Source organism: Neolamprologus multifasciatus, chromosome 20 (genome assembly GCF_963576455.1).
Source record: "Neolamprologus multifasciatus chromosome 20, fNeoMul1.2, whole genome shotgun sequence".
In the NCBI taxonomy this organism is placed as follows: Eukaryota; Metazoa; Chordata; class Actinopteri; order Cichliformes; family Cichlidae; genus Neolamprologus; species Neolamprologus multifasciatus.
The window spans coordinates 4,921,306-4,944,528 of record NC_140458.1 but is presented as its reverse complement, the minus strand read 5'-3'; the positions used below and the strand labels follow the sequence as shown (position 1 = coordinate 4,944,528).

Genomic DNA, 23,223 nt, shown 5'->3' with positions numbered 1-23,223 from the left:
TTTGTAAAGTCAGCTCTTACTGTTCGGACTTCAAGGACAGACAGTTGTAAAAAAGAGATCACTACTTAATGAAACAAATCCTGTGTCAATCATAGCCTGTACAAAAGATGACCGCCGTGAAGTCACCATCCCAAATGTGCAATATGAGTTATTGAAGAATCTAAATAAAGGTTTTAACTACATGATAAGTAGAACAGCATTTAGTTTCCTCCTGAATATTGAGTTGTGTTTTGACCGTTTCCTGTGTTTTCCTGATTTTAGACCAGTGTGTAGTATTTTTTTCCCTCCCTCTTGTTTACATTATGTAAAATCATTCTATAAAGATGTAAAGCTACAGAACTGGATATATTTGAGGCTGATCAGCTGGCTCTGGTCACCAGCCAATTAGTTCATCTCTAGTCAAAGGCCTAAAGGTTATGCTAGCCACTACATGCACTGCAGCCGACCTAAAAGAACTGTAATGTTAACCCAGTTGTGACCTTTTTAAAAAGCCTTTCTCTTTGTGCACCGCAGGAGGGGTAAAGAGACTCCAGCAAAACTAAGGGGAGGGAAGAAGACAACTGCCAACAGAACACAGGTGTGACAGCAGACAAGCCTCTGTACTCTCAGGTGAACGCTGAAATCAGGCGTGGACGTCAACTTTGTTGCACTCCAACATTTCTGTCTCTCCTTCCCCAGACGTCGTCCCCCCCATCCAGCAGTCCCCCAAAGCCCTCCGAGGAGGTGGGCTCCACGCCAGAGGTTGCCTCTCAGCAGCTGAATGGCAGCTCAGCAGCCTCCGCCATCGGCCAGCCCTTGGAGCTGACTCCCCTGGCCCAGCCAACCCCGTGTGCCTTAGCCAGCAGAGACAACCAATCAGAGGGGGTGGAAGTGGAGGCCCCCTGTTGCCTTGACGACTGCCCGTCAGACGGAGCACTACAGAAGGAGGAGTGATGGCGTCCTTATCAGGATGTGCTGCTCTAAGAGAGTTATCTGTGTTCGACTGCCTTTCCCTGTTTTTGTAGCCCTGTCTGCTAGCTGTGCACATCATCACACGGCGCAGGAGGCGACGGGAGGCCCGTCCTCGCCTCCTCTGCTGCGACGTGTGATTAGCTAAACCAGTTAGCCGTTCCCCCCTCCCCCCCTATAAGTTTTCTCATATGGTTTTACATTGTTTCTAAAGAGACGTTTTTCCATGAGTCCGTAAGCGCCCCACCTGTCAAAAGAAAAAATCCTCCCCTATCCGCACTCAGAGTGAAATAAGCTTAAAACCCCGCCCCATCGCCGCCACATCTTTAATCAATCCCGCCCCCGTTTATTAGGGCTGTCTGTACAGTTTGATTATTTTGTTTTTTCAGTCGTCCCGTTGTTCGACTCTCTGCACACAAACGTTGAGCATGCAGCAACGGTGACAGGCAGTCGTTGTATGTTGATGTGGTTTGTTGCCATAGCCACCTCACGAGAGGTCAGATGTTCAGAGTCTGACTTCTGTGCAGCGACCTTCGCCAAACTCCATTCTGCAACCAGGTCGGCGGGCAGCGCTGCTAAACACGCAGCGGTAGCACTCGCATCAAACCCCGTTATTTTTTGTTTCGTTTTTTTCTTTGATTGATTGATTTGATTGGTTAATCAGTCACTGAAGCACTTCTGCACCACCACGGCATTAGTGTGATATCTTACTTTGCCCAGTGTAGCATAGCCTAGTACTTAGCTGTGCTAAGAGATCCCATGAATTTATGCACCTTAAGCCCTACAGTATGCAAGATTTTCCCCCGACCCTCCAAAAAAGAAAAAAAAAAAAGTGCATTGTTATTGTCCCACCCCTCACCCCGCCCCCTTCCCCTCCTCCCAAAGCTTTGATTGTACTACCCCAGCAGAAGCACTTAATGTTCTATTTAAATATAATGGATTTCAACAAGCCCCTAGACAGTTGAATTGACAGTCGGTGAGGGGCGTTCCCCGCGCCCGAGTAAATCATTATGACACATAGATCTACATTTAAAGGTAGAGATCTATTTGAGAGACGTCAGAATGTGAACAGAGTGGTTTCAGACAAAGAAGCACTTTGTTTTAAAAAATGTTAAACCACACTGGACAGTCCTCTAACAGTTGATATAGAAATGACAACCTCTCTGAGGCACCTTCTTCAGTTAAAGGCCAAAAACGTAGAAATGGAAACTGTCCAGTAAAAGATGGAAATGAGCGGTGAGGTTTTTGGGCGACTGCTGCCAGGCAGAGTTCCCCTCAGACTGCCCTCATACATTCACTTTGCTACGAAGCTAAAAGGAGTCTTGATCGTCCACGTCGAGGAGATCCTGGGAATCATTTCAGATTTCTTAAAAAACTATTTCCAAAGTGTATTTTCATAAGACATATGTGATATAAAAGGGGCGTGGCAGCAAAGCCTCAAAAGATTGAGCAGCTGTTGTCGTTACGAATGCCCGACACCGAGAGCCGCTGCTCGGCGAAGCTCCGGTGCGTCACTTTAGACCAGCAGGAAGCACTTCCCTGCCCCTGAAGCGCCTCAGCCGAGCGTGGCGCGAGCCTTCACGGGCCGGACCGCATCGTCACTTGACAGGGGAGAGGGAGGCCTCGCGGCGGACCCCCGAGCGTGCCGCTCACAATCGGAGACTTCTAGGAAATGTTTTATTAGAGCATTTATGTTTGTAGAGAATGAAATGTGTCCCCCACCTCCACACACACACAGTAACGTCTCATCTGACAAAGGAAATACAAGCATGTACCTTCTTAACGATTAGCTGTAGCACAACTGCAAACGTCAAAGCAGTAGAGCGACAGATACTGCCTGAGAGATGGCGGCCACGGTCGTTGTAATCTCTCTAAAACGTACGTAGAGAGGCTGAAATAAACTCGTCACATGGAAAAAAGGGCAAGTCAGCAAAGAAGCACCTTATTTTCTTACTACATTGATGACTTGCGCTTCGTCGTGTGCCACAAAATTAGACACGGAAGAAAAAAGCTCCTATGAAATGCTTTTTTTTTTTCTTTTTTCGTTTCTTTTTTGTTTTTTGAAGGAAACAGAAGACCCTGACTATATATATATATATAAATATATATAAGTAAGTGTTAATGTAGTCGCGTCAGACATCCCCTCTGTTATGAACTCAGCCATTTACAGTGACACGCTGACAGTCGACCCAGCCGTGAGCGTAGGCCCGCCGAGGCCACGCCGCCGCCTCTTACACCAACACCAAATGAAATCAAAAAAAGGTTCGGACTAGTTAGCCGTTAATGGGTAGGGATCTACGAGCACTTTAGGTGTTCTTAGGTTGAGAGTAGGTAAACTGTCGGGGCTTAACACAGGACTGTAAAACAGACACCAAGACTAGGCTAGAGAATATAGCTCCACTGGCCGAAATACTAAGTCTAGAATTACTAGGAGTCATATACTTAACTGCTTTCAACTTTTGACATTACTACAAATACGTGTATTGCAGCAGTACATTGTTAGAAGATGGCTTTTCTGCGGCGATCCAGAGCGTACCTGGTATTTGATGCCCTCTCTCGATTCGCTCGCCAGATAACAGTTACACACACACACACACACGTTCACAATACATAAACACACACACACAGAGGAATCAGTTGCATTTGTTACCAGCGGCATTCTCTCTGCTTTCGTGCTGAAGTGATTTCTTTTCGTGCAGTTTCAGTTCCCAGTGGAGTGGTCGTCAGTTCATCGGAGATCTTTTTTGGTAACACTTTCTACTGACCGCGAGGAGGAAGAAAAAATGAATAAATCCCACATTCACGTTCAAGTTTTTGCTGCATGGACACAGATTGGAGAAACACGCGCGCACACTGACACGTTTTTAGAATACACGCACATAATAAACACGCGGATATATAGATGTTAAATCCTGAGTTACACAGTAGGTAGTTTGGAAAAAAGAAAAGAGAAAAAAAAGTCAACACAACACATGATGTAGTGTCCCTCTTTTGTCCTCGTCTGTTTTAGTTCGATAGGTATTTGATCAGTGATTTTTATGCTTGTTATCCTCTAACCCGCCCCCGCTATGACACTTCTTCTCGCTGTTCATCCATTTATTCTTTTCTCCCGCCCTCAAATTTTTCCTCAGCCTCCTTGTAGAGTACTTACATCCACGAAAACACACACAGACACACACACATAAATCAAGCCCACTGCAGTCACGCACACAGATATCCTCCACACAGGTTAACCCCACCCCTGTGCCCCTCCCACTGTATCTCAGTTTCCTTTCACCTCCTTCTCTGCCGCTCCGTTAGCCCCTTTAGGACCGTTTCTATTGGCCGTTTTTATTTTTTCTCTTTTTCTCTTCGGGCTGCCCCGCCCCCTTAATCAACCCAACTAACAGTAAAGGTTATATTAACGTTGATAATCAGTTTCTGTATGTATCTAGCCAGAGTGGATTTAAAAAAAATCAGAAAAAAAAATCAAAACTGTTTTATTCAATTGTGCAAAATGTGTTTTTTCTTACTATTTTTAATGTTATTACATCTTCTAATCTAATCCTTCTACCATCGCTTCAGTTAGTACTGAAATACGCTTAGCCAACCTAGAGATTTGAACTGTAACGATCGCCATTTTCCTTACCTGTATTTTATATGGCATCTGTAGACCACTTCACCGTTTTATTATTGTACGTAAGTAAATATTGCCCGTTTTTTCGGATTGAAAATCGTCGTCTGCACTATGTTCGATTCTCATATTCTCCCCGATAACGAGTTTTCGCTCTTCGTCGTTAATCAAAGCTCAACTCTGCGCCCTTGCACAAAGCAGCGAAATATCTCTTGTGAACACCTGAGAACCAAAGTACACCTAGTATCCCCGTCTATCCCTCCGCCCCCCAAAAACAAGCTCCTCTATAGCCCCTCCCCCTGCCCAACATTGACAGCTCCCCGCCCCCTCCACCCTGAGTAATAAGTTTCTGATGATTATATGTATAATGACATTACAGCACGTGTGATTTATCCGACAGATCTGTGAGGTAACGGTGTGGTGTTTCATTTTTAGTTTTGTTGTTTTTCATACTGTGGTTTTCGTGGAGATGCAGACGGACCGGGCGGCGAGTGAGCGTCTCATCAAAATCTCCCGCTCGCTCCTCACGGTGAAGTTTTAGGCGGTGTGAACCGCTCCACTTGCTCCCATCACATCAAATTATTACAAGTAACCACACACACGGGAAGAAGGAACGACACCTGACAAATGTTCTCTGTCACGCCGAGCTTCTTGGCGCCCTCTTTTGCTTTTTTTTTTCTTCTTCTTCTTCAAAACTTTGTCTTTTAGCTCCCAGGACTTGAGCTGAACGGGTCTTTTCATGCTGTACGTGGGCACTGAGGCGGAGGAAAGAGAGACTGTTTTCCTCACAGTGCGAATCTGAGATTGATCGAGGAAATAAACATTTTAGCCATGAGGATCTGCTTTCAGAGCTTTCGGGCTTCTCATACAAAAAAATTGATAGAATCTCATCGTTTTGTGGACTTGAACTTGCAATTTTAATTATGCTGTTTTGCTGCTGCAAGATGAGCAATTTTCTGTCACTTACTACAAAACTTACTAATCAGAATGCATATTTGGTAGTTGTAGGGCCGATCTCATGGTGGAAATTAGTGTTTTATTCTGACATTTGTACGTTTAAACCATAACAAGCTAATCGACGTTGGTCTCATCAGGCTGCAGAAAATACAGCTACTTCCTGGCACATTTTAGTGCAATCATTAAGTCATATTTAAAGGAATTGTTAGCTGCATCGTTGACTTCATGATCGGATATGATTTAGGCTAAATATATAAATTTTAGACAGTTGGTCTGACAAAAACAAGAGATTTTAAGATGCTGTCTGTTACTTTTGACATCAGTAGTGAAAATCAGACCTTGTTAGTTAATCCCAGTCCATAGTCAACATCCTGTTTTTATAGTGAATAAAAATTATTTTCCATCTTAGGGCACTTATTGGTTTAGAGGTTCAAATAAAAAGAATCAATTTTAAGACATTTTCTCTGCTGAAAGCTGTTTTATTTTGAAGGAATCAATAAAGCAAGCCTTAGCTGCAGTCCTAGTTAACAAATTCCAATCCATGGCTTACATCTCGCTTTGGTCATCATAAATTTTTATTTCCAGTTTCTGGTTTAAATCAGGAGGTTTAAACCATCTCAGCTGAAGCGCTGTGAGGAAAATTCTTGCTCTCTGACTGAAATGATAGTATTTGTGTCATAAAGCTGGTTAAAAGTAACCCCCACCTCTCTGCCCACGAAAACGGGAGCATCCACTGAAGAGAAGCAAAAGCCCCAGAACAGGAGTGTGTGCGTGTATTATTGTAGAAATGAAACAGTATTATCTTCTGTCATACAGAAAGGAGTCATCGGTTGGGTTGTATCTGTCCAGGAAATCTCACAGCATTTTTGTCCGGTTTGAATAAGGGTCCCTAATTTCTGTCTCTCTCTACATTGCCACTCTCCCCCCCTCAACAGCCCCCCAGAAGGTTCAGAATAACCTGTCCCCCGCTTCCACGTCCCTCCCTTCGTGGCCGAGTCCCCGTCAAGTTGGGGGCCGTTTCACATCACATCGGTCAATGCATCAGTACCCAGAACCACCCAAAAACTACCTGTGCAGCGAAAAAAGGGTTAAAATTTATCCATAATATTATTGTTATAGAAATATTATCATCATCATTATTGCTGTTATAATTATGGTTGGTATAATTTGTCATCATTGTTAGCATTATGGAAGCACCAGACGGTTTGTGGAAAGGTGAGAGAAAGTTTTTTTTGTTCTTTTGTTTTTAATTTGTCTGGCTGTTGGTGGTCTGATCTCACAGAGGCAGGGGAGGAATGGTTCAGAAAGAGACAAAGATGGCAGTCATGTTTGTACTGGTTGGGAAATGACTTACAGTGCTGAAATAAAATTTATTCTTTTAGTAAAAAAAAGTATTTCCTGTGTCCTGTGTCTTCATTCGTTGAATTTTTGAGGGCTTTTAATAGCAAAACTTGCACCAATGTAATGTCTGTGATGTAGAGGGATTTTAAAAAGAAAAAAAACACTGATAATTCACTGGAGGAAACTTCCAAAACTCCACTTTGGATAACCTGTAAAGCAGGGGTGGGGAACTCCAGGCCTCAAGGTCCAGTGTTCTGCAGTTTTGGATATCATCCAGGGTCAACATACCAGAATCAAATGATTAGTTCATTACCAGCCCTCTGGCTCTGGAGTACTTCAAGATATGGTGAGTAGGGTAATGTAGCCATCTGAATCAGCTGTGTTGAATCACTGACACATCTAAAACCTGCAGGACACCGGCCTTTGAGGCCTGGAGTTCCCCACCCCTGCTTTAAAGGGTCCTGTCATATTGTTTTGGTTGGTCAAAAAAAAAAGGTTCAAACTTATCCTTTTTATCCATATTTATATTTAAGAAAACAAATTTCTAGATGTAATTCCTTCTGTGTTAAAATAATTTTCTCAGTACTCGCAGATGTTACGGCTTTGAAATTTAAGTTTCAAAATCTTCACGATCAGTAGATGCGCTCTTCTTGGTGTGCTACTACTTCACTGTCTCTTCCCAATGACTTAATAGGAAATGACCCAGGTGTAAATTCTTTAAATAAAGAAGTAAAAAGCACCTCTGCTGAAGATGTTTGTAAAATCGGAGCCAATCTATCGAGAGTGACTTCACTTCCTTTAAATCCCGTTATGTAGAAATTGGCTGCAATTCACGTTGGAGAGCGGCAGAGGGCGCTCGTGATAGAACTAAGCGCTTAAAATTATTATTTACACTGTCTTCTAGACATAAATTTTTTATTTAATTTTCTAGAATTCTGCTAATTTATGCTTAACAGTGACTTTCAGACTGGAACTTCATAAAATACGACTCCACTAAATCTATCGCCTAAATCTATCATGAAGATTTAGGCGAATCTTTCATATCAATAAAATTTTCATATTATTGGCGCCCACTATTGGCGTCCTGGAAGTGGGAAATCTTGATATTTTATAAGCTCAGTGATCATATACACGTTAAAAAAATAAAAATAAAAAATCCCGGCACGACACATGAATCTCGCGATATTTGTGTGTATCAGCAGCTGGCTGCAAACCGCTCCGCTCGGAAAGATGGCGACGATGATATGGGGGGCCACCAAGGCTACAGGGAAGCTTCTGAGGTAAACCACTGCTGTAGGTCGGCACCCAAACACTCGACTAGTTACGGGGGGAAGTACCGAGCCTACAGGCAGGTGTGTGTTGTCGCGTGCGGTGCGGATATGACAGCAGGTCGAGAACCGCCAATTCGAGCTAGCTGTCAGCTAGCTTTTTGAGCTAACAGCGGGCTAGCTACTTCTGAGGCAGGCTCAGATAAATATTCCACACACGGTGACAGTGGCTGCTTTCCACCCTCCTTTAACAGATACTGCTGTGATTCTGACGGGGACAGGGTTACTGTAAACCAAGCAGCCGATGTTTCCAGAGGCGGAGACTGTGCTCGGGTTAGCATGTTAGCGCCACCTAATAATGTAGAATGATACGGGATCCCTGCTTTGGTTTAACCCTCTGCCGCACACACTTTATGCGTACATGTTTAAAATAGTGACTCCACATCGTTTACTGCAGTCATTCCAAACATCAGACTAACCAGTTTGAAGTGTGAAAATCTGCAGGGGCCCACCCAAACCTTTAGTCTCACCTCTGAACACCACACAGGCAGAAAGCTGAGGGTTTCATTTGTGTTTTATTAATATAATAACACAAATTAATGTTTAGAAATGGCTGTTTGGATAGCGCCCACAGAGAAATAGCAAATCGTAATGGCTTTAATTACGGGGAAAAGCTTGCATGTTGGATTTGGTTCAGCTGTAGGTTTGTAGTGTTGTATCACATTCTTCATTTTTCAATTCAAAAAGCAGCTGCATCCAGAAACACTGCAGATTCCCGTCATGCCACTCATTAGTGGCCAATGTGATGTGACCCATCAAGAATGACTAAAACTTAATGTTTGACTACTATTCCACGCTGTTAACTGTGTGAATCTATCACTTAAATCCAGATGGACCGTCACAATGTCTGTTGATTTTGATGTGTAAAGAATAATGTGACAGAGGAAATAAAAAATGTATGACGAGGAAAAAGTGAACATCATGAGGTGGGGGAATAATGGCAGAGGAAGGAGTTAAAAGGGGAAATAAGGACAGTTAAAAATGAAATGCAGGTATTTTAAAAGCACAAATAAAAAATGTAGAGGAGGTGGTAAAACAATTATGGACACTAAAGAGATAAAAACCTGCTTTAAAAATGTCTTTAAGACGGATATAAAAGATAAGTGTGCTTTGGTTCTCAGCCAAGACTGTGGGATGGTCAGCAGAGCAACCTCATGTTATATCGTCTGAAAGTGTGTCATGAAGTGCAATTATCTAATCTTGAGGAGATTAATGCATGCATGGCTGTCCCTAGATTTTTTATTTTTTATTTTTTTTATAAAATTGAGTTAATGATACTGAGTTGTTGAATAAAACACAACTGGAAAGCGTCATTTCTGACATGGTTGTGAGGGCAGGTAATGATCTCTTTTTTAGCTGCAGGAATTTCTGAGCCATCCACCATTTAATATCTTGCATATCTACCAGAGTTCAGTGACAATGACAGGAGTTCACTAAACAATCAGAGAAGTAATGTTAAAAACCCTGTTTGACTGTTTTGGGGTTTGTTTTTTCCCCACATCTGCTCGCTGTCATTGTTCTCGTATCTCACTGTCAGGAAGAATTTTCTTGCTTTGCAAAAATATATTGCATGTAGAACAGGAAATGCCCTTAAATCCTGAGCCTATGCAGTGCAGATACATGTGATAATATTCAAACACAGTATCAGCAAAGATGAGTTTAAAAGGTACCGCAAACAAACACCTTAATTCACGCGTTTTATTAGCAGCACATCTAATGTCACCTTCTGCTGGCCTTCAAACGATGCGTCATAACATCTCCCACATCTTATTCGACTCTTCTTTGATGCTTTTGGTTTTGTTGGTTGTGATCATTTAAAGATATTTTATTATTACCATTTTTTTTTTTCAAATTTCTCCTAGGTTTGTCCTGGGAGACGCCTACCTATCCTCAAGAACAAAGAGCTTCTGGGAAGAAGGCTGCAGGATTTTCTGAAGACCGGTCATCTGTCCTGTTTCCAAGAGTGCAGGGCCATGTTTATTATGCTCATATAAAGTTAATATATGACCGGGGTGGACTGAGGGAGAAAGTGGGAGCTGTGGAATGAGGTAGTAGTTTGTATAGTTTTAGGATCACACCAGATCTGGGAGATAACTATACAGCCTACTGTCTTTCTCACGGCAACCGAAACCATCCCCTCCATCGTCTTACCTCCTCAGGTTTTTGGTCATAAATTTGTTCCAGTGTTGTAGCTTTCTACTGGTCTTTTTTTTTAAAATATTTAATCATTTTTCTATTATTTTTGGATTATAGATCCTTGCTTAGGTTATCGATGGAAATGTGATCAGATTTTCCAAAGTGCCTGCAGCACACGTGGTGGTTTCAGTGCCGCATGTTTTCAAAGACAAGGAATTTATTTTGAATTCCTATATAGTGCAGGATTATATTAATCAATTTTATGGTTTTGAACAAATCTATACAGATGCAGCAAAAAAATATAGTGGGTGTGGCATTCAATTTTCCAGAATTGAAGATAAAGGTTGGAAAAAGGCTCAATAATGGACTTTCAGTGTACACAGGGGAAATGTTGGCATTGTTGTTCAGTGGGTGGAGGATAACAAGCCATTATGGACAATAATCTGTTCCCTCTAGTTCATCATTGACCAGCTTGGATAAGTCATTCAGATGCCAGACCAGACATTTTAATTGAGATTTTACAGACAATCTACAGAATAAATATGAATGTCAGTATTAGCAAAGCTGAAATGAAGAGCATGGTAAAACAGAAAACAAGGGAAAGATGGCAAAAGCAGTGGGAGGAGGAGAGGACAGGGAGATGGTTTTATTCTATTCAAAGGAAGGTAGGAGAACCAGGAGAGAAGAGGCAAGGCAAGTTTATTTGTATAGCACAATTCAACAACAAGGTGATTCAAAGTGCTTTACAGAGACATTAGAAACAAAACCAAATAAAAAGCACAATTTAAAATTGATTAAAACAAACAAACTAACTAATTAACAAACAAACAAACAAAACGGTATACAAAATCAAAACAGATAAAATCAGAACAGTAGATAAAATCAGTAGTTAAAATGTAAGTTTTGAAATTTAAGCTTAAGTGCAGATTTGGTGCTTTATTCAAATGCAGCTGAGAATAAGCGAGTCTTCAACCTGGATTTAAATAAACTGAGTGTTTCAGCTGATCTGAGGCTTTCTGGGAGTTTGTTCCAGATAGAGACAATATCTCGATTCAGATTTGGACACACTGGGTTAAACAGTTCACTGTTCATTACAGGGAAAAATCAAATGGGGAAATGTAGTAGTAAACTATTAAACATGTTTTGTTCCATTGTCAAAATTATCAGGAAGAGAGAAGAAAACTAGTTCAAAACGTGGAAGGCTTTTCTTTGATTGGAGGGACCACACAGGAGGTGCAAGTCTGTCGCATGCTGGCCTATGCCAGTACAAATGAGCTGGCCTCTGGAGCTAACTGGGCTGGGAGGAAAAAATAAGGGCCTGACTAAGCAAAAGAGGGCATTTAAAGAGAAGGTCTCACAATGGTTTCACTTGAAACTCCTCCTGCACTGGGTGCTGTTAATTAGTCTCACAGTGTTTCTAGGTGCTTCTCTGTTGTTTCTTTGCAAGCCTTACAGCTTTTAGTGTCCTGCAACATCTGAGTCACGGTCCTGGGGGGGTCCAGCCCCATCACAGAGTAAACTGAAAACACTGTGTAAATAATAGATTTAACAAAAAAATGTTTTCATAAAATAAACTGTTTTCTTAATTGATGCAAATATGTCTCTCTTTTTTTTATTAGATCAGGTCTGGCACTCAATGTTATAGAGATATTATTTTGGACATGTTAAATTGTGTCCTTTTTTTAGATAATAAACCTCTGGAAAAGTCATTGATGGTAATCAATACTAATGGTTTAGTAGTGATTGAAATATCTGTGAAGTCCTGTTGATTTTTAATCATCATTTTATTATTGTTTCAACATTAACCACTGGTGCAAAGGTGGTGGAAATTCAACATCAAACTATAATATTGTTCCAATATTAAGATTGGTTTGGCTGGTGCTTTACTGATCTTCAGGTCCTGGAGGGTGATGCATTTTGAAGATGGAGGAAAGCAACAGCACTTCTGCAGCACTCGTCTCAGATCACCCCTGACTTTGTGATAAAGTAATAATAATGTAATAATGGTATTTCTGGCCATTGGTATACCATAACTTAATCCTTTCAACAGCTACCAAAGGTTAAGGGACTTAGCTTGTGTGAGCCTTTTGGGATGTATATACACTGCTCAAAAATAACTGAACACTTAAACAACACAATGTAACTCCAAGTCAGTCACACTTCTGTGAAATCAAACTGTCCACTAATTGACAATCAATTTCACATGCTGTTGTGAAAATGGAATAGGCAATAGGTGGAAATTATAGGCAATTAGCCAGGTGGTGACCACAGACCACTTCTTAGTACGTAAGCTTTCTGGCTGATGTTTTGGTCACTTTTGAATGCTGGAGGTGATTTCACTCTAGTGGTAGCATGAGACAGAGTCTACAACCCACACACGTGGCTCAGGTAGTGCAGCTCATCCAGGATGGTGCATCAATGTGATCTGTGGCAAGAAGGTTTGTTCTGTCTGTCAGCATCCAGAGCATGGAGGCACTACCAGGAGATGTGGAGGAGGCTGTAGGAGGGCAACAACCCAGCAGCAGGACCAATACCTCCACCTTTGTGCAAGGAGGAGCAGGAGTCCTGCAAAATGACCTCCAGCAGGCCAGAAATGTGCATGTGTCTACTCAAACAATCAGAAACAGACTCCATGAGGGTGGCATGAGGGCCCAACGTCCACAGGTGGGGGTTGTGCTTACAGCCCAACACCATGCAGGACGTTTAGCATTTGCCAGAGGACACCAGGCTGATCCACACCTGAGGGATTTCTTGGTGTTTTGGAAAAGGCAGTCTTTGCCATCTCCAGGGGAGAGGAGCGAGGTTCCCAAGCCAGTTATGGTTCTGCTACGTCAGTGGGACCGTTTGGTAGAGAAGGATGGCATACTCTATCGCCAGACTTCACGTCCTGATGGGGGTGAGGAAGTGCTCCAACTTGTCCTCCCAGAGGCTCTAAAGTCTCTGGGACTTCAGCTGAGACAGCTGCACCAGGACCACGAGCGTACCACCGAATTGGTCAGACAGCACTGTTACTGGCCAGGGATGTCCTCTGACATCAAGCAGTGGGTCCAGGGTTGTGAGCGTTGTCAAACTACAAAAGATTCAGGGTTGGTATTGCATAGCTATATGGGCCACTTGTAGGCATCTAGGCTAAATGAAATCCTGGCCATAGATTTTACTTTGCTGGAGGCCTCCCTTGGTGGGCTTGAGAATGTCTTGATTGTGACTTATGTTTTTAGCAAATACACTGTTGTATTATTATTATTATTATTATTATTATTATTATTATTATTAATAATAATAATAATAATAATAATTATTATTATTATTATTATATCCGTATTATTATTATTAAGTCACTCTTAGCCCTGTAAGTTATGATGTTACTGCAGTTAAACACAACTTTTTTACAACACATGCAATAAAATCTTTCAAACACCCGTGATTCCATGAATCTGAGTCTGTGAGATTACACTTCATTTCTTGAACCACCAGTGATTAAAATGATAAAGTAAGTCTAAGCATTTAGTGCTTAATATTGTGAAAAATTTAAGATGACAACAGCCTTGAAGGGAGTCTCACCCTGGCTGACCTCGCCACATGGATTGAGAATGCTCTTGATAAGGAGATGAGCACCAATAACCTCAAGCTGTTTCCAGCTCTGTCACGGTGGAGGCACGGGTTTTTGCTTTCCCAGGGAACCAGGACGGGAACAATTTTCAGTTCAATTCCTTTTTTGTAATGGGCACTTTATACTAGACCCTGCAATAACACATACAGAGGAAAAACCCAAGAATCATATGACGCCCTAGGAGCAAGCACTTTGGCAACAGCGGGAAAGAAAAACTCTCTTTTAACAGGAAGAAACCTCCAGCAAAACCAGGCTCAGGGAGGGGACAAAAGGGATACAAAAAACATGCTGTGGAAGAGAGCCAGAGATTAGGAACAAGAATGATTCAATGCAGAGAAGTCTATTAACACATAGTGAGTGAAGAAGAAACACTCAATCCATCATGGAAACCCCCCAGCAGCCTACGCCTACTGCAGCATAACTAAGGGAGGATTCAGGGTCACCTGATCCAGCCCTATATGCTTTAGTAAAAGGGAAAATTTTAAGCCTAATCTTAAAAGTAGAGATAGTGCTAGTCTCCCGAATCAAAACTGGAAGCTGGTTCCACAGAAGAGGGGCCTGAAAACTGAAGGCTCTGCCTCCCATTCTACTTTTAAATACTCTAGGAGCAACAAGTAAGCCTGCAGTGCAAGAGTGAAGTGCTCTAATAGGGTGATATGATACTATGTCATTAAGATAAGCTAGGAACTGATTATTTAAGACCTTTATGTGAGGGGCAGGATTTTGAATTGAATTTAACAAGGAACCAATGAAGGGAAGCCAATATAGGAGAAATATGCAGTACTGTCAGTACTCTAGCTGCAGCATTTTGGGGTAGCTGAGGCTTTTCAGGGAATTTTTAGGACATCTTGATAATAATGAATTACAGTAGTTCAGCCTATCTATCCGGTCTGACAGCGACCCTACGATGTCAGACTTAAAGACCGGATTGGTCAGATCAGAACGTAGTGGGCGGGGTTCTGAACAAAGATAAGTAAAAGCGCTCTCACTCTGATGGTTTTTCGGGTACACAAACCGTGTGTGTGAACCATGTCTCTGTGTGTGTGTCTGTCTGTCTGTCTTAATGTAGGCTCTACCAAGTGTTTGTAGCTGTTATGTTACAAACATTTCATATTACAAGCGCAGATTAAAGCATAAAGTGCAAACTGTAAATAGCTGCACACATTATTATTATCAGTCTGTGAGAACGTTTTACACCTTTTTAAATCTCATATTAAAGACGCGGTGTCGGTCACAGAAAATCAGTAAAGTAACAGTAAAGAGCTCAGCTCGTCTTCATCCATCACAGACTCTCTCTCATACATACACGATCTTTGGTATGACGTCAGCCGAGTCGAATCTACGATGGCGAACATTCGGTGTGTGAAGGTGAGCAGCAGAATAAACATGAAATATCTCCGCGCTGCCTCGCCGATTTCTTTTCCTCTGAGGAGATATGATGCGTTAGACTTTCACCTTGCTTCGGTTTCGATTTGTGCGAGTTTTTCTGGTTCTTCCGGCGTGCACGCTCTCTTTGTAGTCCATAAGTTTGAGTGCTCGGCTAGCATACTTGCAGGTTAGCAAACATGCTGATAGCTCCCCCTTCAGCCCTCCCGGCTGACCTCCGGCTGTCAGTTAGATGGACACAGGACACACGAGGGCTTTTAAACATGGCAGCTTAAATTAATTAATTAAATTAATAATGCTGTATTTATATTTCAGTTAATAAAAACCGGTCATTGAGATGAATCTGAAGAGTAAATGAAGGTGCGCGCATGTGTGCTTAGCCCCCTTTTTTGTTAACTTTGCACCGTCAAAACAAATAAGATCATTTAGAAGAAAGTGTTTAAAACTTTTCCCCCCAGTATTTTACGCATCAGGTTTTTCCAGGCTCAAGTCTGGTTTCTGGAGACTGTCTGCCAACAAAAGCACAATGAGTCTGTGTCACCTTACTTCACGGAAGCCTGGGGAGTTTCTTATAATCTCCGGATATTTGATACAAAAAGTCTATGTTATGCTGGAGTGTATAAAACCCTGGATAAACATCCTGTTAAAAGTGTTTTATCACAGGTGATCGCTGTGATTTTCTTTCATGGGGGAAATAAAAACCTCTTTGGTAGGTGACAAAATGGTCATATGCAGGGAAACCTGTGGCATTTTGATGTAATGGGTCTCCTGATGTAGACTGCAAACACTGAACGACTGATCCCAGCAAATGCTGAGGAAACACTCCACTGCACTGCATCTCCCATATAAAGACACGATCCAGACGTTTACATGTAGAATAATGGTTCATATGCCTCCTATAAAAAGGAAGGAATGTAGTTCATATTATTGCAGCAAAGACCTTAATTCATGTCTCTTTTTTTCTTTAATTAAAACATTTGAATGACAGCTAAATTTCCTATGAAATGTGTGTGATCAGACAGTCAGAAGTTATGTATGTTATTTATGTTCTTTATGGCGACTGGCCACTTTATATTCAATGTTTCTGCCATAAAGGTTTCATTCCTTTAACATGTTTTCAGTTGTCGTTTTGTTAAATTTAAGCAACAATGCCATTTGCTCAGATGTCGGTAAAGATTATGTTTTGGGTTCAAATGCTCCCCATTCCACAGCAGCAGCTACACATACGGCGGGAAGGTCAAAGTGCAAGGTGCAGTGTTACAAAGAAATGGTGCCAAAGTTCGTCTAGTTCATTCAACTAGCAGTTTTTCCCACTCCAACAGTATCTTTAGGGAAATTGTGGCTTGTCATTATTTCCAATTAAAGCTTTCTTTCAATACAGTGTGGATGTTGCAGTATTATACTATTTCTGAAAGGCCTTTAGTGGAGTATTGATCTGATTACTATTGAATTTCGATCATTGAAAACCACAGCAGAGAGATATTGAATAGGATTCATTGGTAATCACCTTAAAGACACTGGACAAGATTTTAAAAGTATTTTAAATTCAATGAAGCAGCTTTAACATCAAATATGTTTGACTAACCAAAAACAAATCCCATCACACTTTCATGAAGTGTACCTAATATAATCCATTACTGAGGAATTAAAGTTGAACAGATAAAACATGCAGTGTCTTTTTGAAAGGAACCCAGTGATGTTCTGATCTGTCCTTTCACTCGTCTTTCTTATTGACCTGCGACTTTCTTTCGCCTTTTCTTCTGCCCCCTCCTCTTGTCCCGGTGGGCGTCCCTCTTTATGTGTGTTTTGAGCAGGGTATGGTCGGCCTGGTAACAGGCGGTGCCTCCGGTTTGGGGCGGGCCACCGTGGAGCGTCTGGTGCAGAGCGGAGCGTCTGCTGTGATCTTGGACCTGCCCTCCTCTGACGGACAGGCTGTGGCAGCCAGTCTGGGAAACCGCTGTGCCTTTGCTCCTGCAGACGTGAGTCTAAAATTCAACCGATGCTAGACTCCATATTTTGGAACCATTAACAGAGAAAGGCACATTTGTAAACACTCCTATCTGTGTGAGCTGTGCGCGGCATTTTTACATGAATCGAATAGAACAAAATGGACCAAAATGCTTCTTAAGCCATGTGTGAAATGAATACCGACTGTCCTTTAGCACTAGAACCACAAAAGCAGTCATTTTGACATCCTTGGCGTTTAAAAAATCAAGTAACTCTTTTGAATTAAAACACAATCATCTCATATTTAATGACTTTTCCTAAAAAGGGTTTATTTTAGTGGATTTTTGGGGTGTGTGGGATTAATAAGAAAAACAAAAAAGTGCAACAACTTCAACCTAGAACCTTCGAGGATGCCATTCTGACCCCATAAAGAAGAATGTGACATACATTTTGACATAAAGGCAGCTAAAACCTGAGCCAGAAACCACTAGATTGATTGACAGACAGATAAATATATAGTGGGGTGAGTTGTGGAAAAATAATTTGAGCATCAAAACCAAACAGATTTCTGAGATTTATTGAAAGAAAGTGAAAACCTTCGGAAAGGGATCAATACAGCATGAACGCGGTTCACACCAGCATTGACACAAAGGCAAAATTACAACAGCTCCTTTATAGCCATCACGGGGATACAATCTTTGTCTGTTCAGCGTTGGGTGTGAAATTCTCACCATCGCGTAGATTCTGCATGTGCCACTGGAAATGTAATACCCTCTCAGCTCAGTAGATGGCGCTCACACACAGTAGATGCTGAGCACCAGCACCAGTGCATTAAAGTTGGACATTTTGGCCATAATTATTCTTATTTGTCCTCTATTTTCCTGCAAACAGGGAATATAAAGAATCTTCGGTGCATTTCGAGTTCTTCTACTGGGGTTGTTATTGGCTGGAATGCTTTATAATTTGATGTGAGCAAAAGGGCTTCTTGTCCTCGTCGTTTTCCAGGTGACATCAGAGGCAGAGGTGCGGTCAGCTGTTTCCCTGGCCAAAGAGAAGTTTGGGAAGTTGGACTTGGCGGTTAACTGCGCTGGCATTGCTGTGGCTGTGAAAACATATAACTTTAAGAAGGACCTCCCTCACAGCCTGGAGGACTTCCAGCGCGTCATCGATGTAAGACGGCCGGACAGATGATCAGACAGACAGAAGAAGTAATCAGAGAATCACGTGTGGCTTTTATTTATTTATTTTTTTTAACCTGCAGGTGAACCTTGCAGGATCTTTTAATGTGATTCGCCTGGCTGCGGGCGAGATGGGGAAGAACGAACCCGACGCAGACGGACACCGAGGCTGCATCATTAACACCGCCAGCGTGGCAGCTTTCGACGGACAGGTAAGGTTTAAAAAAATACTACATATAGTATTTTTTAAGCGAGTGATAAAATAAATTAGTGATTTTGTATTTATTTATTCTTCAGGTCGGACAAGCGGCTTACTCCGCTTCTAAAGGCGGCATCGTTGGGATGACTCTTCCCATCGCACGAGACCTGGCACCCGTGGGCATCAGAGTCATCACCATAGCACCCGGTTAGTGTTCCTACTTAGCCCGTCATAGTTAACTTAAACTAAACCGAAAACTATGTGGAGAAATTAGATTTTCTGATTATTTGATCAAAAATTGACACAAAAATCAACAAAACTGTTTTTTTCCTTCAGGGCTCTTCTCCACTCCTCTTCTCGCCAGTCTTCCAGAGAAGGTGCGCTCATTCCTCGCGCGCCAGGTGCCCTTCCCCTCGCGCCTGGGTGACCCCGCTGAGTTTGCTCACCTGGTCACATGCCTGGTTGAGAATCCCATGATCAACGGGGAGGTCATTAGACTGGACGGAGCCATTCGCATGCAGCCCTGAGGCGTTCTCATCTCAGTGTTTTATCAGAATCTGCCGGCGTCACAAAGATACATGAAAGATGTAGCTCGATGTGAGGAGTTTGAGAAAGCAAGAGGGCTGCGGTTTGTTTCTCGTATTGTAGTTTAGCATTTTCCACTTTAAATTTTGTGTTCAGTCACTGATAACTTCTAGCTACTCGTTTAGGTTTGGAGCTAAAATACACAGAAATCCATACGCAGAGAAAAAAAGTGCCTGAGTGCCTTTAAACGTGACGCCAGGTGGTCCTGAACGGGTCCGACTCTATGAATCATACGTAACATTGTGCATATCTGACATCATCTACAGTGTGAGAACAGGCTGCTCAGTTCATAGAACAAGTCTTGTATGTTTGTCTTTGTGGCTGTATTTACATTGTAAGAATCTGCACACTGTAACTATGTCTGTCAGGAATCACTGACTGTTTTCTCAAATTTTTATGTGAATGTAAAAACTGACTACAGTACAATAAACATCACAAGTTTGACTAATCTGAGTGAAAGTGTTTAAAAATTATGGAAATTAACCTCACGTGATTGATGTTTGCCTTTTTAATCTGTAGCAAAAAACCAAAACAAAGATATGACACAAATCTTATTTTTGCTTTAGTACATGAACTTTCCAGCCTCGTGAAAGCTGGAGGATAAATTATTTTAATTACTGGCACGTTAGTTTTCCAGAACAAGTAGAAAGGAAAAAAAAATCCTCAGCAAAAATCTCAAACCTCTAATCAGAAAATAATATTCTCAATAAAGTTACTTCCAGCTTTCTCAAATAGAAACTGACAGATTTTGCATTGTCATGAACCTTTTTTTCCTTCAATTTCTCTTATAAAGTTTTATTTGTCTTGACATCCAGTCTGTTTGTGGGACACATCACTGAGTCATTGTGTCGGTTCGGAAGAAAAACACAAGCATTCTTTGCTCTGTGTTAAGATCCTTTATCGTCTAGACAAATATACTTCTTAATAAATCTACTTTTAATCCATTGAAAGAGAAAAGTCTAAAATCTCAGTGCACGCCTGTCCATTTACTGTAATTATTATTATAATTATTACAATCTCCCCGGGATGTTTACCTGACATGCAGCTCGGTGTCACATGCGTATGTATGTATATACACATACATCCATAAAGGATGGCCTGAGCTTCATGTGTGTTAAACATTGAGTGAAATCTCTAGAACAAACCTGGCGTCTGCTCTGGTGACACTAATGGTGTTAAACTTTAATGTTTTTGTCAGCATATTAAGAAAAGTCTCTCAGGGTGACTGGAGATTCGAGGGCTTGTTGTTTTAATAGAAGGCACTGCACGGTTTACAAAGATCTGTACTGGGCACAGTTTACCACAGATTGAATTCAAAACCAGTGCCAAACAGAGAAATGCCCATTTTGCGACCAATGGAGATACCGGTTCCCAGCACCTTGGCTTCGACACCTGTGGGACTAATTCCCACTCCTGTGTCTAATCCCAGACCAACTGTAGCTTTGACTGGACCAGCAGAGGCTGAAGCACTGGCTATTTCTGCTCTGGCAAAGGCTTGGGCACCAGAGGCCACAGAGGCTCCAGCTCCTGCGCTGGCATTGGGTCCTTTGGCCTCTGCGTCAAAAACGCTCCATTCAGCACGGGCGTGCCCCACTCCCGCTTCAGCATACGCTCCGGCTTTGGGAAGACGCTTCCCTGGTTTGTCCTCAAACGCATCTGCAAATGTTCCAGCCCGAGCAAAGGTTTCCTCAGTAAAAGCTCTGCCAGGCCGATCAAAGGTATCGATCATCTCAAGTGCTCCAGCTGTATTAGTAGTAATGCCTCCACCTGCTCGCATAACTGCATGAGCTGTAAGTAAGGAGAAATGTAATCTGAGCTACATAGAAGACAATGTTATAGCAGTGGATATTCCTACAATATTATAGAAACAGGATTTAAAAAGGTACTAAAACAAGAATTATGCTAAATGATGGACCAACAAACACTGTTGTTAATGCAAAGGTGTTAAACCTCACAAATATGAAAGGCAAATATGTCCTATCACATGAAAATATCAATATTGTTTTTGTATCAATAAGTATCAATATTGTGTACACACACACACACACACACACACACACACACACACACACACACACACACACACACACACACAGGTGAAACCTACCTTCCATATTCTCTGTTATCGTGCCTTTGTTTCCACTTTCTTCTCCCAGCCTGAGCTGCTTCTTTTTTGGATATGTCCTGGAGAAAAAAATGTCACTTTTGAAATACTTGCACATATAAACATTTAAACACTATAAGACGCTTAAACATCCAGTACTTTCTTCATCGTTATTGATCAGTTATTGTTTAAACTGTGAGAACTGTTGTAAAGAATGAATATAGAAAAATATCAGTTACACACAGATAAAAGATGATTTGATCCGTGAATAAGTTTTAAGTTTACTCATTGAAACAATAACTTGCAAGAACAAGTCAATTAAAATATCATATACTAATATATACTACACCATTTGATATGGACTGTAGAATGTCAGAATCAGATAATCAGATTATTATCCCATGATTACTTACTCGAATAATGTTGTTTGGGTTACAGGAAATGTTTGCACGCCTCTGCTGCAAGCACTGAGGGACAAAGGAATAAATAGCAGACCAGGAGGGTGGAGCCCTTGGGGGGGTTTACAAGTGACTCACAAGATTCTTTTAAACAGAATGCTAAAGTGAAACTAACAGTGGCATAGACTGTTAGTTTGTTCCAGGCTGCACTGTGAAGGCAGGATAGATATAAACAGTACTTGAGGGTTCAAAAGTTCAACTTCTAGCACCCCAGATATCTGTACTGTATGATACAGGTAAAATTGTCAAAGTGAGTATATTCAAGTAATACAAATCTGCTCGAGATTTTACAGTGTTCCTGTTTGTCTTCAGTTCTTGAACACCACTTAACTGTAGTGCTACATGGAAACTGAAGGTTCTTCCATCAAATCTGCACTTGAATGTATCAAAACCTAAAAACTATGTAGCTTCAAAAGAGAAAACAAACAAAAAACGGGTTTTAAGTCTGTACCAGCTGATTCTGACACCAAAGGTTCACTGGTTTGTTTCCAGATGTAAAAAAACAAAACAAATTAAGACAAACTGCAGGAAAAAGAGTGTCATAATTTAATATGTGAGCTAGTGGCAGTTAGAAGGCTTTCAGTTTCACTTTGAGTCACAAGCCTCCAGCCTGAAAGCAAAACCAAGTTGAAATAAGTTGTTTGTTTTTAGATATCTGCACAGTAGATGAGAATTTATTTAGCTTTTGTTTGAAAGAGAGGGATCAATAAACAGTTTTTGCCATTATTCCATCTTCAGGTGTTTTACTCTGAATGAACAAATGTCAACATCAGTTTAGAGCTGCAGTTTCCTGGAGCCTCTCCGAGACATTGTATGTTATCACAGTATTGTGTTGATACAGAAGACAAGTAAGAAAGAAACAAAGTTCCTCACTATATAAAGAAAATTCATAGCCACATTAGACTTAATGAATTATTTTCTTCCCAGTCCTTTGTTGTTGAGTGCTTTTTTTGGATTATCTGCAGCTTCATGACTCACTAGATTTCACATTCTCTTCAGTGCTTTTATTGAGTGTTTTATGATGTTGAGGTCATATTAAGAAAAGTAGAACAAGCGTCATACCGAATTCTCAAAGTAGTTTATTCTTAGTTGAGGAAGTGAAGGCATCCTTTTGAGCCCTGCACGTTAAAGAGAAATCAATGATCCGTTTCAGTGTCTGGAGTTTTGTGTCATTATAGGTTAAAGTTTTATATCATGTTCAGCGTGACACAGTGTGGAAAGTTTAGTTGCTACGTGTTACAACCAAGACCGGTCTCGAGACATCCAACTCTAATAAGCTACAATGAATTTTCCTTTTCCTCGTCACCACCTGCGGGATGGTGTGTGTTCTTTGATCTCAGTGTCATAAAGTGATGAAGTAAGATGATAAAATAAGCGAAGTGTAAAACTTTGTGCTCATATAAGAATATTAAATCTGAAAGCAATAAAAATAA

The 23,223-nt window shown here is 41.4% G+C and overlaps 3 protein-coding genes across 4 annotated transcripts in view; 2 read left to right on the top strand and 1 right to left on the bottom strand.

Moving 5' to 3' along the window:
• Positions 1–6,912, top strand: part of fam120c (family with sequence similarity 120 member C) — a 39,818-nt gene extending 32,906 nt beyond the window's left edge. For both annotated transcript variants that reach the window (XM_085147354.1, XM_085147353.1), the window contains exons 16-17: positions 514–577; positions 679–6,912. In XM_085147354.1, coding sequence (XP_085003480.1) covers positions 514–577; positions 679–933 — 319 coding nt within the window. In that variant the 3' untranslated portion in view covers positions 934–6,912. The remainder of the gene's footprint in view (positions 1–513; positions 578–678) is intronic.
• An 8,268-nt stretch (positions 6,913–15,180) lies between these two features.
• Positions 15,181–19,676, top strand: hsd17b10 (hydroxysteroid (17-beta) dehydrogenase 10). The gene is made up of 6 exons (XM_085146957.1): positions 15,181–15,301; positions 17,134–17,298; positions 18,272–18,436; positions 18,528–18,656; positions 18,742–18,850; positions 18,980–19,676. Exons 1-6 carry the CDS (start codon positions 15,278–15,280, stop codon positions 19,168–19,170), a joined length of 783 nt encoding a protein of 260 aa, XP_085003083.1. The 5' UTR covers positions 15,181–15,277; the 3' UTR covers positions 19,171–19,676.
• On the bottom strand, positions 19,314–22,079 carry LOC146494177 (uncharacterized). Its single transcript, XM_085146958.1, has 3 exons — positions 21,746–22,079; positions 21,336–21,412; positions 19,314–21,016 (listed from the first exon to the last, which is right to left on the bottom strand). Exons 2-3 carry the CDS (start codon positions 21,340–21,342, stop codon positions 20,526–20,528), a joined length of 498 nt encoding a protein of 165 aa, XP_085003084.1. The 5' UTR covers positions 21,343–21,412; positions 21,746–22,079; the 3' UTR covers positions 19,314–20,525.
• Positions 22,080–23,223: the final 1,144 nt, after the last annotated feature.

What these genes read in the sequence shown, in the direction of transcription:
- hsd17b10 (XM_085146957.1), top strand. Translation starts at nt 15,278, where the DNA reads ATGGCGAACATTCGGTGTGTGAAG. An exon ending in TGGCAGCTTTCGACGGACAG is followed by an intron (nt 18,657 to 18,741) that starts GTAAGGTTTAAA and finishes TTTATTCTTCAG; the next exon opens with GTCGGACAAGCGGCTTACTC. An exon ending in AGTCATCACCATAGCACCCG is followed by an intron (nt 18,851 to 18,979) that starts GTTAGTGTTCCT and finishes TTTTTCCTTCAG; the next exon opens with GGCTCTTCTCCACTCCTCTT.